Raw genomic sequence first — 15,348 nt, 5'->3', positions numbered from 1 at the left:
AATGGGATTGATTTGCAGACACTACAGCTCATGATTAATTTTACATACGCTCATTAGACAATGGGTAATGTTTGTATTGATGATGCAGAAACACATGAATGCCAGGTGATAATAGGGCCTGAAAGAACAATCATCAGTGAACACTGTCAGGAATCTGTATTTAACTGTTGCATCAGAGAGGCTGCATGCTCTTACTCCACAAGCTTTGGCTTTAAGTCTTTACAAAAGGTTTAATCAACACATTGTCTCTGATTCAAAGCACCTACAGAAACAGCAGCTCGCCTTTCCAATAATGAGTAGGTGTCATTCCTGCTCCTTGGGCACAGAACCTCTGCCTGTGTCCACTGGTGTCTGGCATGGAGCAGTCTGCATTCATTTGGGAACTTTGGGATATGGATGCAACATGTCCCAGCATCTCCTGTAGAGTTCTGATCAGATGGGGATACGGGAGGTTTAAAAGTCAAGCCAATGCTTTGGGGTCTTTGTCGTGTCTCGCGAGGAGGTATTTTTTCTCTTTAGCACAGCAGCGGGGCACTTTGTTCTGCTGAAGGGAGCTACCCCATTCTGGAGTGTCGTTGCTAAGAACTGCCGTTGTTCAGCAGTGTTAAGGTGAGTGGTGTGTGTCGTGATTGAATGCAATAAAGTTCTTGAAAAAGGACTGAGACCCACAAATTAAGAACAAATGAATCTTTTCTCTAAATCTGATTCTGGCCCACTAATCAAAGTTTTGCATTATACCTGAAAACAAGCACTGCAAACTCCGACATAAACAGATGACTTTTTTTTCTTCAGTCAATAAATAAGTTACTTTTTGAAACTCCTGCCTGGTAAAGTTTATAAAACTATCATTTCAAACTGTTCAAAAACAGGTATACTGGCAAGATATCTTGTGCTTTTTTATGTAGAATGCTTTAGTAGAATTACAAGGTTTTATTAGGCTGGTGTTTTCTATCAACAGATGACAGTGCAGCCTAGTTTTAAACCAAAATAATGAGCCAATTTGGTACTTCATTAAAAAGTAACTGAACAGCAGCCAAAGTCATGTAGGATGCAGCCTCCTGCCTGACTGCAGCTAGTCCAAGTCAATATATTGGTCTGATGCTCATTTGAATGCAGAATTTTGATGAGATTCCACACAATATAAATGGCTGAGTTTATCAGAATATCAGATGCCTGCAGCATGGTGTTGAATTTATTTAACATTTTATAAACCTGCCTCAGAGCAACTGATTACAAGCAGCTACAAATTCACCTCAAACTCTTCTTTTAGCCAGACTTTCTGAAGGTTTCTTCCTAGTACACACTGATGTATCAAAACTTTTAAATCATCTTAAACATATTGATAAACAACTAATTTTTGAAGGTGTTTTCTACTAAGACAAGAAAAACAAGACATTTGAAGATGTGGGCATAAACAGGCTGTTTTCCTTTTGTATTTCAGGGGCTATTTCATGAATGATTCAATCAATTAATGAATTGTAAAAGAACTAATCAAACACACAAAATTAAAACCAAACACTAAATAAAGAAAATGTGCTTTTACTTTTTAGACATGCACATGCACAAAAAGGTTAAATTCCTTGGCCAATCTTTATTCTGTGTCTTAATCTGCAGCTGTCCATTCATTTGCTGGGGAGGCCTATTGTGATCTTATATTTTTGCCAATATATTATAAAGTGACACCACTGCCTCATTTTCCCAGGAATTTTAAGATCCATGGATAACCATGACACAATAAGAGGACTCGGGCATACGGGTGTGACACATGGTGAATGAAGTGCACTTTGGTGTTGATGGCACGCTATGGCTGAGCCTCAGAGCTCCAATCAGGGATGGAAAAAGTCTTGGACTGTCGCTTCTGCTCTCCTATAGAGTAGTCCACGTGGATACATATATGCCTGGCGTTTTCCTCTGAGGGATACATTCTAACCTCTCCAGTAATCGGTGTGTCCTGCACCACTTCCACCGGAGCGTCCAGGTACAGCACCGCTTGCTTCCAGTGTGTCTCTGGTTTGCACGGAGACGTGGAAAGAACGAGGGGAGCCGTGCTATCCGGGCACGGGAAAGTCACCGTGAAATAAACGCAGAATGCGTTCACTGCCGACGAGCCGAACGACTCGCACCTGAACTGGCCCTTCACGGACCGCAGCTCCTCCGGGGTGACCGAGTGCAGGTCGAGCTCGGCGAAGCGGGCCGGGTGGGAGAGAACATCCTCGCAGGTCACAGCGCTAACAGTGATGTCTGAGTTCATGATACATTTCCGGGCGAAGCCGGACATGCAGGACATGTCCACTCCGTACTGGTCTTTGACTGTGTACCAGAAGTGCAGGCGGTCCTCCACCACCGGGTCAATAACAGGTGTGATGTAGAGTTCGGCTTTGCTCGGCAGAATGATGCCGCCCGGCTTCAGCCACTTGTCGCGTGCATAGAGGACCGAGTTGAGCATGGACTCGTGCAGAAGGGCATAACCCATCCACTCGCTCACTATCACGTCCACGGTCTCCGGCAGGTCCACCGTCTCCACTGTTCCTCGAATGACTTCAATTCTGTCCTCCATGTTGTTGTGTTTGACTGTTATCTGGGCTTGCTCCGCTATTGAGCAGGCCTCCACGGCGTACACCTTTTTAGCTCCAGCCTGAGCACAGAAGATGCTCAAAACGCCGGTTCCTGCCCCGACGTCCAGAACAACTTTACCCCGAACTGACTCACTGTTCTTCAGTATCGCCGTCCGGTACGTGTTGGTTCGGACGTGGTCCGCTATCATTTCCTCGTGGATAGTCACATCGGAATAGCTGTCAAAATAAAGCCTATCCTGTCGGATTTCGTCCAGTTTTCTCTTTTTAACAACACGCGACATCTTCTCTGCCGTGTTGTGCTGTAGCCTAGCCGTGTTTTGTCTCGCTACTTCCGCCTTAAACAATCTGGGACTTGTAGTTTCGCCTGGCACGTCACAACGAAGGGCTCAAGCAAATCAGACTACAATTCCCACAAGCAAACCTCGGCCATGCCGTGTTGCCTTCGCTGTCCGGTGAAAGGTGGTACACGTGAGCTTCTAAAAACTAAAGTGTCGGAGAGAGAAACGGCGCCTTCTGCACTGTCATATCTGCACGCGTTAGTGATATTTCCATGGCACTGACTAGTATAATAATTATGAGGGTTATCTACATTTTACCCATGTGCAACATACAATTAACTGCTTCATTTTGACTGTTTGATTATTTCTGGAGAAAATGTTAGTTTTTCTTTTCTTATAAAGGACAAGATAAAGACATAAGGAATAACTCCAGTCCAGGTGACACCTGACACCTGACAGTGAATACTTATATAGATGTTGCAGTTTTTTGATAAAACTATTTACTGTGTCAGTTAAAACGTTACTGTTTGGATTATGAAAATGCTTCGATACAGTAAAAGTAACAGTAGTATGACTGTAATACTACATTTCAAATGAAAAAAAAATGCTGCTGATTTCCGTACAACTAATAGTTTAGTTGGATGTATTTGCAGGAGGAGGACGGAGCACTACTGGATGCTTTTGTGGAGCGGTCTGGAAGAACTCCTCTGCTTCTTAAAACCAGAGAGATGTTGATCGAGTTGAGAAGGAAGAGGACGGCTACATGCTGAGCTAGGATGTTGATGTGGTGGTGGAGTACAAATACCTGGTTGTCTGCACAGCCGGCTGAACTGAGAGATCAACATACAAGAAGAGGATGGGCAGATTCTCTTTTTTACTAAAGAAGATGGAATACTTCAGTGTGTTTGCAGTTAAATGTTAAACGTTTTCTAGTGGTCATTTGTGAGTGCAGTGTGCTTTGCTGGGTCTGCTGGGGGAGCAGCAGTGTGTTGTGACACCAACAGACTGAATAAAATGAAGGCTGGCTCTGTGATTGGCTGCAGACGGGACACATGTGAAGTTTTGGTGAAGAGAAAGTCACTGAACAAACTGTTATGCATCATGAATAATCCTGACCACCCTCTATACCACTTACCGGACAGGTAGTGGAGCACCTTCTCAAAAAGACTGATTCAGCTCAGCTGTACAAGAACAGAAAGAGGAAATCTTTCATACCAAATACTATCTTTTGCTAAACTATTATGTATCTAGTAGAAAGGCCTCTGCCACATATTATTATTATTTCATCATCATTTCAACAGCTGTGACAAAAGAGCCTCCTAAATATGGGATGATAAAGTATTTATTATCTCATCACCATCATCATCACATAAATCATGTGACAAATGACTAGCATTATTCAACACATCATTTGACCGTGCTGTATCAATCTGGACTCTCATGTTCCTGAAACAAAAGTGTAAAATTCTTATAATTTATTTTACACTTTTTCAAATTAAGGGTAGCTTTATTTTGGTACCATCATCATCATGGTGCCTCGGTCAGGATTACAGCAGATAAGTCCTCCTCAGTCTGTTCAGAAATCCTACAAAGGGGTTTGCTTGATGGCAAGCCCCCTTATGATACAGTGGTTTCAGTTAGTATAAGCCACCACATGTTTTCAGTCATAACATAGATGGTTGTTTGTAATTATTAATTACAAGCATTTCTGTTCAGGAAGCTGAAGTCATGTGAAGCCTAGCAATAACCTAATAATTTGGGCTTACCGATACACAAACTATTTTTATGTGTATCAGGCTGTGTAGCTTTAAGGTTAGAGAGACCATATAAACACAGTACGCCGCAAGACGTCTAAGAAGCATGATAACATTCTTTAGGTAGCTTCTTCTCGTCATATTGCCTTTGCAGGGTTTTACAATCAAAGCAATAAATTGCTGGCAGCATTTCACTGTTTATAATTAGTACAGAGCCTAATCTTCTATAGCACATCTACAGTGTCTGCAGAATACAGCGTGGCCATTACCACTTCAGAGCCTTCCCCAAAGTTATGGCAGGCAGAGTATACCTGCTTTTGGCTGAGCTCTTCTCTCTTCTAGACAGTCCTGTGGGACCCTCTCCACTCTGTTTCAGAGATCTTTGGCAAAAAGATGCTGGACAAATGAGCAGGAGCTGTATCCCATTTCACAAAGATGAAAAGCAAGAGAAGGAAGCTGTGGTTTGTGCACAGCAAGATGTCGGGTAGTTTGTTGTTTTCAAGACAGCACATTGTAATGCAGGAATGGGGAAATAATAGCATCGCAACATAAGAAAAAAATACATTATATGGGAATTTGTGTGTACATGCGTGTGGGTAGATCGGTGGGTGTTTGTGCGTGCAGGCACATTTAAAAGCTTCTTCTAAATTTATATCCAGTGCTGTTTTTAAAGCACAGATGCTCATGGGGAAATGTGTGCATTTAATTATTCAATCTTTTCAAAAGTATATGAAGAATAAATCAAGGAAAGGATTCTACATTAAATTATATGTTTGCAGCTTATATCAAGGGGAAGTAAGACCCATCTTTGGAGTAAACACTGATTTTATATTCAGAGCTGCAGTTCGTCTTCGTGGGTGCCTTTATGATAAATCACAAACAAAATTAACACTAAATATTTACTTGTAGTGTAAGCCTTAACTAATCCAACTATAGAGGCTGGCCTCCCACATCTGACTGGTCAGATTCAAAGTTGGACGAGGCGCAAAGGAGGAATGGCAGTAAACAATAGGATAGATTACTGGACTGTGAAATACAGACTGAAGCATTCAGACTGTGATTCTACATACTTGGCAGGCAAGTTTGCATGTGTTGTCGCCGGTAGACAGAACAGACAGACAAGCAGCTGCTGGATGTGTTCTGCTCTCAAGCTTTAGGTAGAAGCACTGCCAGGTCCAGACACAGCCAACACCTAGCGCCCAAGGAAATGGCTACCGTGGTTTACCTTTATCCTTAAAGTAAGTGTCTATTTTGTGCAGGATGTGTTCAGGCCCACAGAAGTTTGTTGCCGTCTCAGTATTTGGGTCACAAATGGTAAGGTCGTACTGTGACTGTGTTAGAGCCCCCTTGTAAGATCATACACTGTGAGAAACCACATTAATATGTCAATTTTTTTTCCCATCCAGTTTCTGTATTAAGAACATATATGCTTTTTCCATTTCTTTTGCCTACCGCCCTGCTTACTAGTATGTATGTGTTGGGCCTGCAAAAGCATTTAGTTTTAATGAGAAAAAAATAAATACATTTTGATTTACATTTTTTAAACAATCAAATGATACCATATTAAGTAAAGGTAAATCTGGTTAGGAGTCATTTGTATCGGCCAACAAATTGTTTTAATTGCAAGCAGGCTTGTTGTGTCTTTCATCTATGATGTGATCATATCCACGGATGAAAAATCAAAAACTGAACTGATTTAACTTCTTCCTCACCCTTTAAAGTTATCTCTGGACCTCTACACTGAGATGTTTTTTAGATTCTTCCATGCAAGTCCCACTCCATCCCCTTGTGTTGGTGCCTTCTTGATGCATGCTAAATCACCTCCATTGTGTCAAAACAGGGAAAATTGAACGTGAATGTTGGGGAAGCAGACCAAGTTGGAAAAGACAAATCTGGGAAGTAGGGTGGGTGGTGAGCGACAGTTATGTTGGTATGCCTGCTGCCTTTTGAATGTGCTGTGTGCAAGCATGCATTTGCACACTGGCATGAGCAGCAGTTTGGCTATTTCTGTTGAATGTTCTCCCTCAGATGCCACAGAGCATTACACTGTAAAACTGACAGTCTGAACTTTACATTCCCAGTGCAAAGACCTTGTGAATGTACAAAGAAATGACCAGCATGCTCCTGGTTGCTTGGTGACAATGTGTAATATAATGCCACCTCCATTATTATTAATACTAGCAAACACCAGGACTGTGGCGCTTTTTCAGCTTCTTTATCCTGTATTTAGTGGTGATATGATAAAAATTCCTTCACTGATACGAATTTTGGTGACTGCGAAGTTATGTACGCACAATGTGGGATGAGCATGACAAGTGAAATAAATACTAATGGAAAATGTAACATTGCATTCACAGGAAGATGAGAAATATGAAAATCAGAAGAATTCAGATTTATAATAAATCTTCTTTCAAAACAGATAAATGTTAATAATCATGGAGCCTTCAGCTCCACATACAACTGTGTATGGGGAGCAATAAAAGGAGATCCACTAAGACTGAGAGGAGGAGAGAAACTAGTATTACTGTAAAAAACATCAATATTCAACAACCTATGACTTTCATGCTGAACTGACAGGAATGAAGAGTTCAGATAATGTATAGGCTATATTAAGAAATACAAATTTGCAAACACATAGACATACACAGGCCAGTCCTACCAGTGGCTGGATGAAGCTGGAGTGGAGGGTGAAGGCAACAGTGTTCCCAGTGCTAATCAGAGCACTGGGGGAGTGGCTGCAGCCTAGGAATATCATCAGAGATCTCTGTCCAGAAGAGCACAGTCCTAGGAACAACAGAGATATTGTGCAGCACCCTCCCAGGCCTCTCTTGAAGGATAAAGATATTAGAGATTAGCCCAAGAACAGTGTGTCGAGAGCTTCATGGAATGGATTTCCACGGCCAAGCAGCTGCATCTGAGCCTTACATCACCAAGCACAATGCAAAGCATCAGAGGCAGTGGTTTAAAGTACTCTAGCTGAAGCTGATAAAGCTGCAAAGGCTGGGCCAACATCATATTGAACCGAGTGGATTAAGTATGAGATGTCACTCAAGTTCATATGAGTGTGAAGGTAGACGAGCAAATACTTATGGCAACATAGTGAATAAAGATGAAACTGACTGTTTCTGAATAATGTTTGATCTGATACAATTTCTGATAAAGTTATGAAGCACAATTACGGTATGCTGAGTTAAGCATTTTCAGTAGATCTTTATTTCAGAATTTTTCAAAATTTGAATTTTTCAAAGGCTAAAATACCTGGGGTAGCAGCTCAGGAAGTAAAACAGGTCTGTTAATTGGAAGGTTGGTGGTTCAATCCCTGGCTGACCCAGTCTGCATCACAAAGTATCCGTGGGCAAATGGGTGAATGAGACGTGTATAAAGCGCTTTTAATGGTCAAGTAGAATAGATGCGCTATATAAGATTCAGTTTATGTATTATTTTTATTTTTTTCATATTATAATGAAAAAGGTCCAGCAAAATGCATTATTACATGAGAACAGCAAAATAAATCCTTTGTAATGTCACTGATTTACATTTTGACAGTAGAATGAAAGTCATGATTTTACAAACCTTGGATTATGTCCACTGTAGACACTTTAAAAAATTTTTTGCTTCCCATTAAAGCAATTACAAATTAAATAGCCAAGATGCAACAGTCTGGGTTGATAAATGAAACCAAATAATTACAACAGCAGACTGTTCAGAAAGTCTGTGCATTTTACTCTTCATATATTAGCTAGCAAGCTGGATCACTCTATTACAAACCCTTCACTCTTACCTTAATTCAAACCCAAGTCAAATCTTCTAAATCAAGGCAATTTGTGTCTAACACTGGCAGTCAGTCAAGACGTCAGTCACTCTGTGCAATACAGCCAAACGGTCCATGAATGCAGCTTGATAACGAAGCTTGCTAGCATTAGCTGATGAATTAGCAATTTAGCTTTTCATGCAGAAATCTTAATGTCTGGCTCCAAAAACCTGATGCTTCAAAACAAAACCTCACCAATGTTGTATCGCTTCACTGGCTGTAATACACTGTTCATTTGCATTTGACCATTTATGAGTTATACACTTGAAAAACAACTCAAATATGGACACACACTTTCACAGATGCATGTAAACCTTATACTACTGATCAGTTTTAAACTCTAACTATAAAAGCATTCTGCCTAGCATTCACTTCTTTTCTCAAATGAGTGCAGCATCCTAAAAACACACATATTTGCAGAGAGATGCAACATTATCCTCTTAATTAAACTGGGCCAAGTCCTGTTTGCACACCTAGTCCCACATACAACTGACTGAGCAGGTGTAAGAAAAGGCAGAGCATTTATATTGTGTGCACTCTTTGTGACTTAAACATTTTCAGAAAATCCAGGGAGGAGATGCTGGGAAAGACCGTTGGTCAAGCATGGTGGTGCCAATGGCAGATCACTTTGGACAATGAGGGGTGTCGTGAAAAATCAATAACTGGCTTTCTGTCTCCCCTGTTCTTCTCCTCCCTCAGGCTTCAGCTGTGTGTTGTTGTGTGTGGAGAATCACAGAATTCATTGCATGTGTATGAGTGTGTGTCACTTCAGTTTATAGACAGAATGTTTTTACATCAAGAAAAAGCAAACTACCATTTTGCTTTTTAATGAAATTCAAATAAACAATTAGTAAAAGAGTAAGTGAACATATAAATAAAGAAGGATGGAGAGATAAAAGGCGAGGCTCAGTGTGGGCTCTTTGTACTGGAAGCTCATCAGCAGCTGTTCTTTTTCTCGACCAGCTGCTGTCAGCATGCACGGCCTCGTGGGAGTTGCCTGCATCCTGTCACTATTACAGGACCTGTCAGCTTCTGCAGTAAACACACACGTGCAATGAAACAACATGCCACATCCAGGTATGTACACACTCATACACAGAAAGCATAACAAAGCTGCTTTAAAACTATCCCACAGTAAACTTGTACACATGAACACTGAATATATACAAGCATCCACAGCCATCAGTTGTGGTGTCATGATCACAGATTTTAGAGGAAGGCAGACTGCTGAGCAACAAATACTAAGGTGCAATGGCTTCATATTGATTGTTCCCAGGAATCAATACCAAGCTACTTTGATATCTCACTCTCAGAGAAAGAGCCCCACCATCTGTAAATGCTGGTGTGTCATAACACATCTCTTCTTCAACTCTTTATTCACCCGTTTCTTACAGCAAACATAATTCATCTCACCCAAAAGACTGTTTCACGCATGAATCCTTCTGGATGCCTTTTCCAAGTGTGTGTTATCTAGTTCCATGCTTTGACATCTCCCTATACGGACACAGCGTGCCAGTACTTATCAGTGGAAAAGTTATAACAGTGGCTAGAGCAAAATTTCCACCCCAGGCATTTTCATTCCTCGTGTTTGTACAGTCCACAAATCATCACACGTACACACACGATTCCCCAGCTTGCCTCCTTTCTATACCTCCAACCAATCACTTTGCAGGACCTCGGCCTGTCAACACAGAACACCGGTAATCAACTCATTAATTACGTCCGTGTTTTGTGGAGACTCACTTCCTTTGTGCCACGCTGGTATCAGTTACATTACACTGCAATTATATTGAATTACTAAGCACAATCTGCATGCGACAGCTGTTATGGCTAAATTATGCTGACTCCAAGACAAACCCTCTGTGCAATTTGGAAAATGGAAATATTGTCTGTTTGTTAATGGGGGTTATTTGATAAGAAAATGAGGAAGCACTGCATTAGTCCTGTTAGTACTCTTCAAAACATTCAGAGATTATACCACTTAAAAATATGAGTTTTTTTCAATAGTCTACATTAAAAAACTGTGTTGGTAGTCAATAGTTCAAGAGTTTGACATTTAGGAAAATGCACTGAAACACTTTGGATGTGTTGGATGTATTATGACTATTAATATATGAAATATAACACAGATCACATGTATGTGTGTTGAATCTACACACACCGGGGGAGAAAGACAAAACTTAGACTAAATGTTACATTTTTATATACCAATAAGACTTACTGACATATCAGTGTCTGGCAAGATAACAGAAAGAACTAAACATCAACATAAAATGTTATGTTTGACAATAAATCAAGAAAATGAATACTTCTATGGATAAATTACAGTAAGAGAGTTAAAAGTCTTAATTTCCTTACATGGATACACAGACTAGGTGGCTGATAATAATGTAAAAACAATGGAAACAGCCAAGTTAGATATATCACCTGCTTCCAGTCTTTATAATAATCTATCATTTGATAGCCAGCTTCACTTTTTCTTTTCAAATTTTTAATCATGTTCATTTTCTATTTTTTGTTTTTAATTTTCTGTATTTTTTTCATTTAAATTTTTTTTACATATTTATTCTTCTGTGCAGCTCATTGGTTCATTGTGGTTGTTTTTAAAGTGTTTTACACATTAGGCTGGTATGGTATGCTAACAGTATTACTTCCCAATCTGTGAGTAGATTGGGAGGTAATCTATAGTTTTATAGTCTAGTACTATAAATAGTGCTTGAAAAGCAATATCTTGGAAGCAATTGTGGAATTTTTCATGATTTATCTGCTTTTTCCAGGTTTTAAGACAACTACAGCAACTACTGTAATGCTGCAGTCACTCGTTGTAATTGTAAAGATTCTCAGTAACTCGTGCATTTAAACAAAGTACAGACAAAAATTTTCACCTGATGGTGTCACGAGAATTATCAGGGAAAATCTGTATGGTTCAGTCATGAAAGCCTGTCATGGCAATTATGCCTCCTTTAAGGACAATAATCAACTGAAGTAAGTTTATAAATTCAGTAGTAACAACAAAAATCTCTGCTCATACAAATCTCCTGAGTCATCACTTTTACAACTTTTTCATTTGAAGTGAATTATAATCCGATATGAGGCCAAAAATAGACAAATGAGACTCTGGTGGGACTAATGCATTCACACAGGTTTGTGGTTAAATGTGGGGTCATTGCTAAACTGCAACTAGTGTTCTGTGAACAGCAGGGTTACCCGATAACCTTGCCTTACACATGAGACGTGGAGTTTGATGTTACTGTGGCAGTAACATCAGGACCAGCACTATAAATCACCACTGATCCCAAACCATATACAAACCACGAAAAATCAATTCAGCCTTCACTCGTTTGCCAAGAAGCCTATAATTCACTTGTGATGCAAAACAAGCACGCGAGGCAAAGGGTAGAGGAAGAGTTGAGAATACTGTTAACTACATGCAAATGCATGCTGCGTTTGCCATGATAGGATCAACCCACTTGGGAAGAGCGGATGACATACTGCATAATGCTAGCTGCTTTCACATGATTACACATGATATGAAAAATTTCAAGTTGTAAAGGCCCTTTGTTGTCACTGTGGTGAGAGCAGATGAAAACACCCAATAGTGTCAAACTCCCAGGGGGATTAACAGTTATGGTTATTAAGAGATTTTTACCAGTAACTCCATTAGAGAAATAGTTTGACAAATTATGAATGCCTTCTTTTAGCTGCTTCACTGATTTTGATGAGACAATGTGAGTACAGAAAACACAAAGCCTCCGTTAACAATTTGAAAGAGTGAGGTATATCAGCAAAGCCGAGCTCTGTGCAGTGACATCTTGGATTGTCGTTGCAGTGATAAAAGAACATTACATTACTTTTAAGTATATCCAGACCAGCTTTTCCCCCTTGATTGTGTTTATATGCTAAACTAAGCTGGCTGCTGCCTGCAGTACACACACCATACTGGTATCACGCATCTGCAAAAAAGCAACTAGGCATATTTTACAAAACACCAACTATTACTTTTATGACCTACTCTAGATGTACTTTGCAACAAAGTACTGTAGAGTGTATCTCCAGTTTAGACTTATTTAATTCCTCCATCATTTACATTGTGTGTGGAAAAAAACCCATAACATGGATTTTGGGGATTCTACTCACGCACCACGAACACATTAATAACTTGACTTACTGAAATGAAAGAATAAAGCTGATTGATAGTAATAAAGACGCATTTGGATGTGTCATGGGGGATTTCCAAAAAAAAAAAAAAGAAAAACCCAACCCAGCCCTGGAATGAGAGTGTTTGTGTTTGGAAGATGTGCCTTCTTCATTTAGTCTTTGATGGAGCCATACCTGCTGTGTTGTGCTGTCAGGTCTAGTTCTTCTCATGCATTTTGAGCCAGGTTTAAGTCATTCACTGGGAAAGAATTAATTTGAAAGCGCCGTCATCTGCCATGATTAGTCCCATTACTTGTTTTCTGCCTCCGAGGCTACGCATGTCTTGTCTTTTGCAGTTAAAGTATAATATCCCAAACGACCAAGAAAATGCTAAAGATAAAGAGCAAGATCTGAAATGTCCCAACACTTCGAACTTTAAACACCTCAAAGTTGAAACATTGCTGTATTTGTACATGCAAGGTCAAAGTAAGTCAGCCAGCTGTGTTCTCAACTTCATTTGTGTGCATTTTCCCTTCAATAAATAGACCGAGAGGAAGGCCTGTACTTCTAAGGTGATAAGATCCTCCCAGCTTGTTCTTCACGCTGACCTTGGGTGCCGCAAAGTAAAAATCAATGCTTTTTTTTTCAGAAGGACAGAAGGCAGTATTCACTTTCTGGTAAGGTACTGTGCATCTTCCATGCAAGACCAAACAGTGGACGAGAGAACCTGTTAGTCAGTGCAAGAGTGTGGAGTGTTTATTTAAACAGGCAGATGCACACACACATGCATGCACACACACACACGGTAGTATAGGTATTAAGCGATAAGGTAAGACTATAAGTCACCAATAGCGGCATATTAGGTTTACATTATATCAAATCAGCCTCCAGAAGCCACTCACACATATGAAATTTCTTTCAGAGCACACTTTTAAAGCTGCTAAAATTGATATTCTGATAATACTAATGATCATATGATCAAATATGCATGGTATTAAATTGACTAATGATTTTAATTAAATGATAAACATTTTTCTGCAAGCAGAAGTAAAAAAAATGTGCTTTCATCTTTCTTTTTTATGCAGTATCATGAGAGAAGGAGCTGTAACAACCGCACTGGAGAGCTACACAGATACTTCTAAATGGAAACTTTCGTTGTGTTGTTATTCTTGTTGTGATTAATAATACAGTAACTGATAAATGCTGAATGTTCTGTGTTTGTCATGATCCTCTCAAAAGTTCTAGAAAAATGCATCACTTGACCTGCTATAGCCGTCCTAAATCAGGACGTGACACACCGTCTGTACGCGCACTCTAAATGACACTGGTACCTCAAATATAATTCCGTTGACCATCTGTATGCGTTCAGGAAGCAAAGCATTAAACTATACTCCCATCCCAGCAGTGTATTTGTCTCTGTTGTGCCTTTTGTATTGTGCGGTAATCGGTGATCACAAAGTGGTACTGTTAGTGGACACAAGTGTGTTATATGCAGCTTGATGACTGACGCATGAACGATACAAAAAAGACTCGGGAACACTATTTGAGGAATTCAGCCTTCACTGCAAAAATAGTTTTTCCATTAAAATGCTGTGAAAAATGTAAAATCCACCTTTGCGTTTAGAGATACAATCATTTCTGGAGAGAGGTAAGAGGTACAGGTGCTTCACTCTTCTCTGACTGTATACTGTCAGGGGCATGCTGACTGGGGACAGATAGCCAAAGATTTAGCTGTACCGTATTGCTTTCCTCCAACCAAATCGGAAAATCCATTCAAGCACATTAGCACTACTGCTAATTGCTGGGCTGTGTGTGTCTAATTGCACACATTGATCTGTTCGCAACCTCCCTCAGTTGAAATGGAATTGTGAAATTAAAGACCTTAAGTGGACAGAAAGCACTGTGCGCCACATTCAGACATATGATTCAGATATTTTGGATAAAAGTGTTTGTTATGAGTATGTTTCGTGCATGTACAGTGGTGGATTGGAGCAGCTGCGTTCAGGCTTCTTTAGCTGAGAATGACACGTCTAAGACTTTATTATGCCCGCACAAAACACTGCACAGCAAACATAATAAGTAATGCAATATGCAAGTGGTATTTTGAACATCCTGTTCTGTAACCTTGCTGAAATAAAGTAGAAGCCACTGTCCACAAGCCCAAAATAACCTGGAACAAATCAGTTAATTCAGCATGACTGATCCCCTTTTTACATTTGCTTTTCAAATTCAGCACAAACTGTTTGGAAATGTATGGTAAATGTTGCTATATCACTACACTGCCTAAACAAGTCCAGTCAGCTCGGTGAATGTCCCGTCAGTGAGTGTGTCCAGTGACACCAAAACTACAAATTTAATCAGCATGTGAGAAGTCAGTCATCATATTTGATTTTAGCAGATAGTTTGACTACAGGACACATTTCAACCTCAAGCATGAAGCTGAAATAGAGAGTAAAAGCGTACATTTAAAAAACAAACCCCTTTAAAGGAATAAAAACTTAACAAAAATGAACAATACACAAGAAATACAATTTATGAATGAAAATGCAAAACCACCACAGCATCACTCTGCTGAATCAAACAGTATTATCAAATGAGAGTCAAATCATTTTGGAAGTTACACCAGCAGCGTTGCTGCATTGCTGCACATTGGCACTCATAAGCTTTATCGTTACACAAAGATGACCCACAGTAAAATGTACAGTCTTGCCTTAGGTGCTGTAGATGTCCCTCTTAAGGCAACTGTGTAGGCCCCAAGGGAAACAATAGCCAGTGTCCTTAAGCTGAGCAAA

General features: G+C 40.0%; 1 protein-coding gene across 1 annotated transcript; it reads right to left on the bottom strand.

The window, feature by feature from the left end:
• Positions 1 to 1,524: 1,524 nt before the first annotated feature.
• prmt6 (protein arginine methyltransferase 6) lies at positions 1,525 to 3,004 on the bottom strand. The gene has a single exon (XM_005744884.2). It carries the CDS (start codon positions 2,855 to 2,857, stop codon positions 1,802 to 1,804), a length of 1,056 nt encoding a protein of 351 aa, XP_005744941.1. The 5' UTR covers positions 2,858 to 3,004; the 3' UTR covers positions 1,525 to 1,801.
• Between the last annotated feature and the right edge of the window lie 12,344 nt (positions 3,005 to 15,348).

This window comes from Pundamilia nyererei, unplaced genomic scaffold (genome assembly GCF_000239375.1).
Source record: "Pundamilia nyererei isolate P.nyererei 1_Seehausen unplaced genomic scaffold, PunNye1.0 scaffold00150, whole genome shotgun sequence".
Taxonomy (NCBI): Eukaryota; Metazoa; Chordata; class Actinopteri; order Cichliformes; family Cichlidae; genus Pundamilia; species Pundamilia nyererei.
Note: the sequence above shows the minus strand (reverse complement) of the source record. Positions and strands in the feature narration are given on the sequence as shown.

Bases quoted from the DNA above. Each gene is read 5' to 3' on its own strand.
- prmt6 (XM_005744884.2), bottom strand. From the start codon at position 2,857: ATGTCGCGTGTTGTTAAAAAGAGAAAACTGGACGAAATCCGACAGGAT.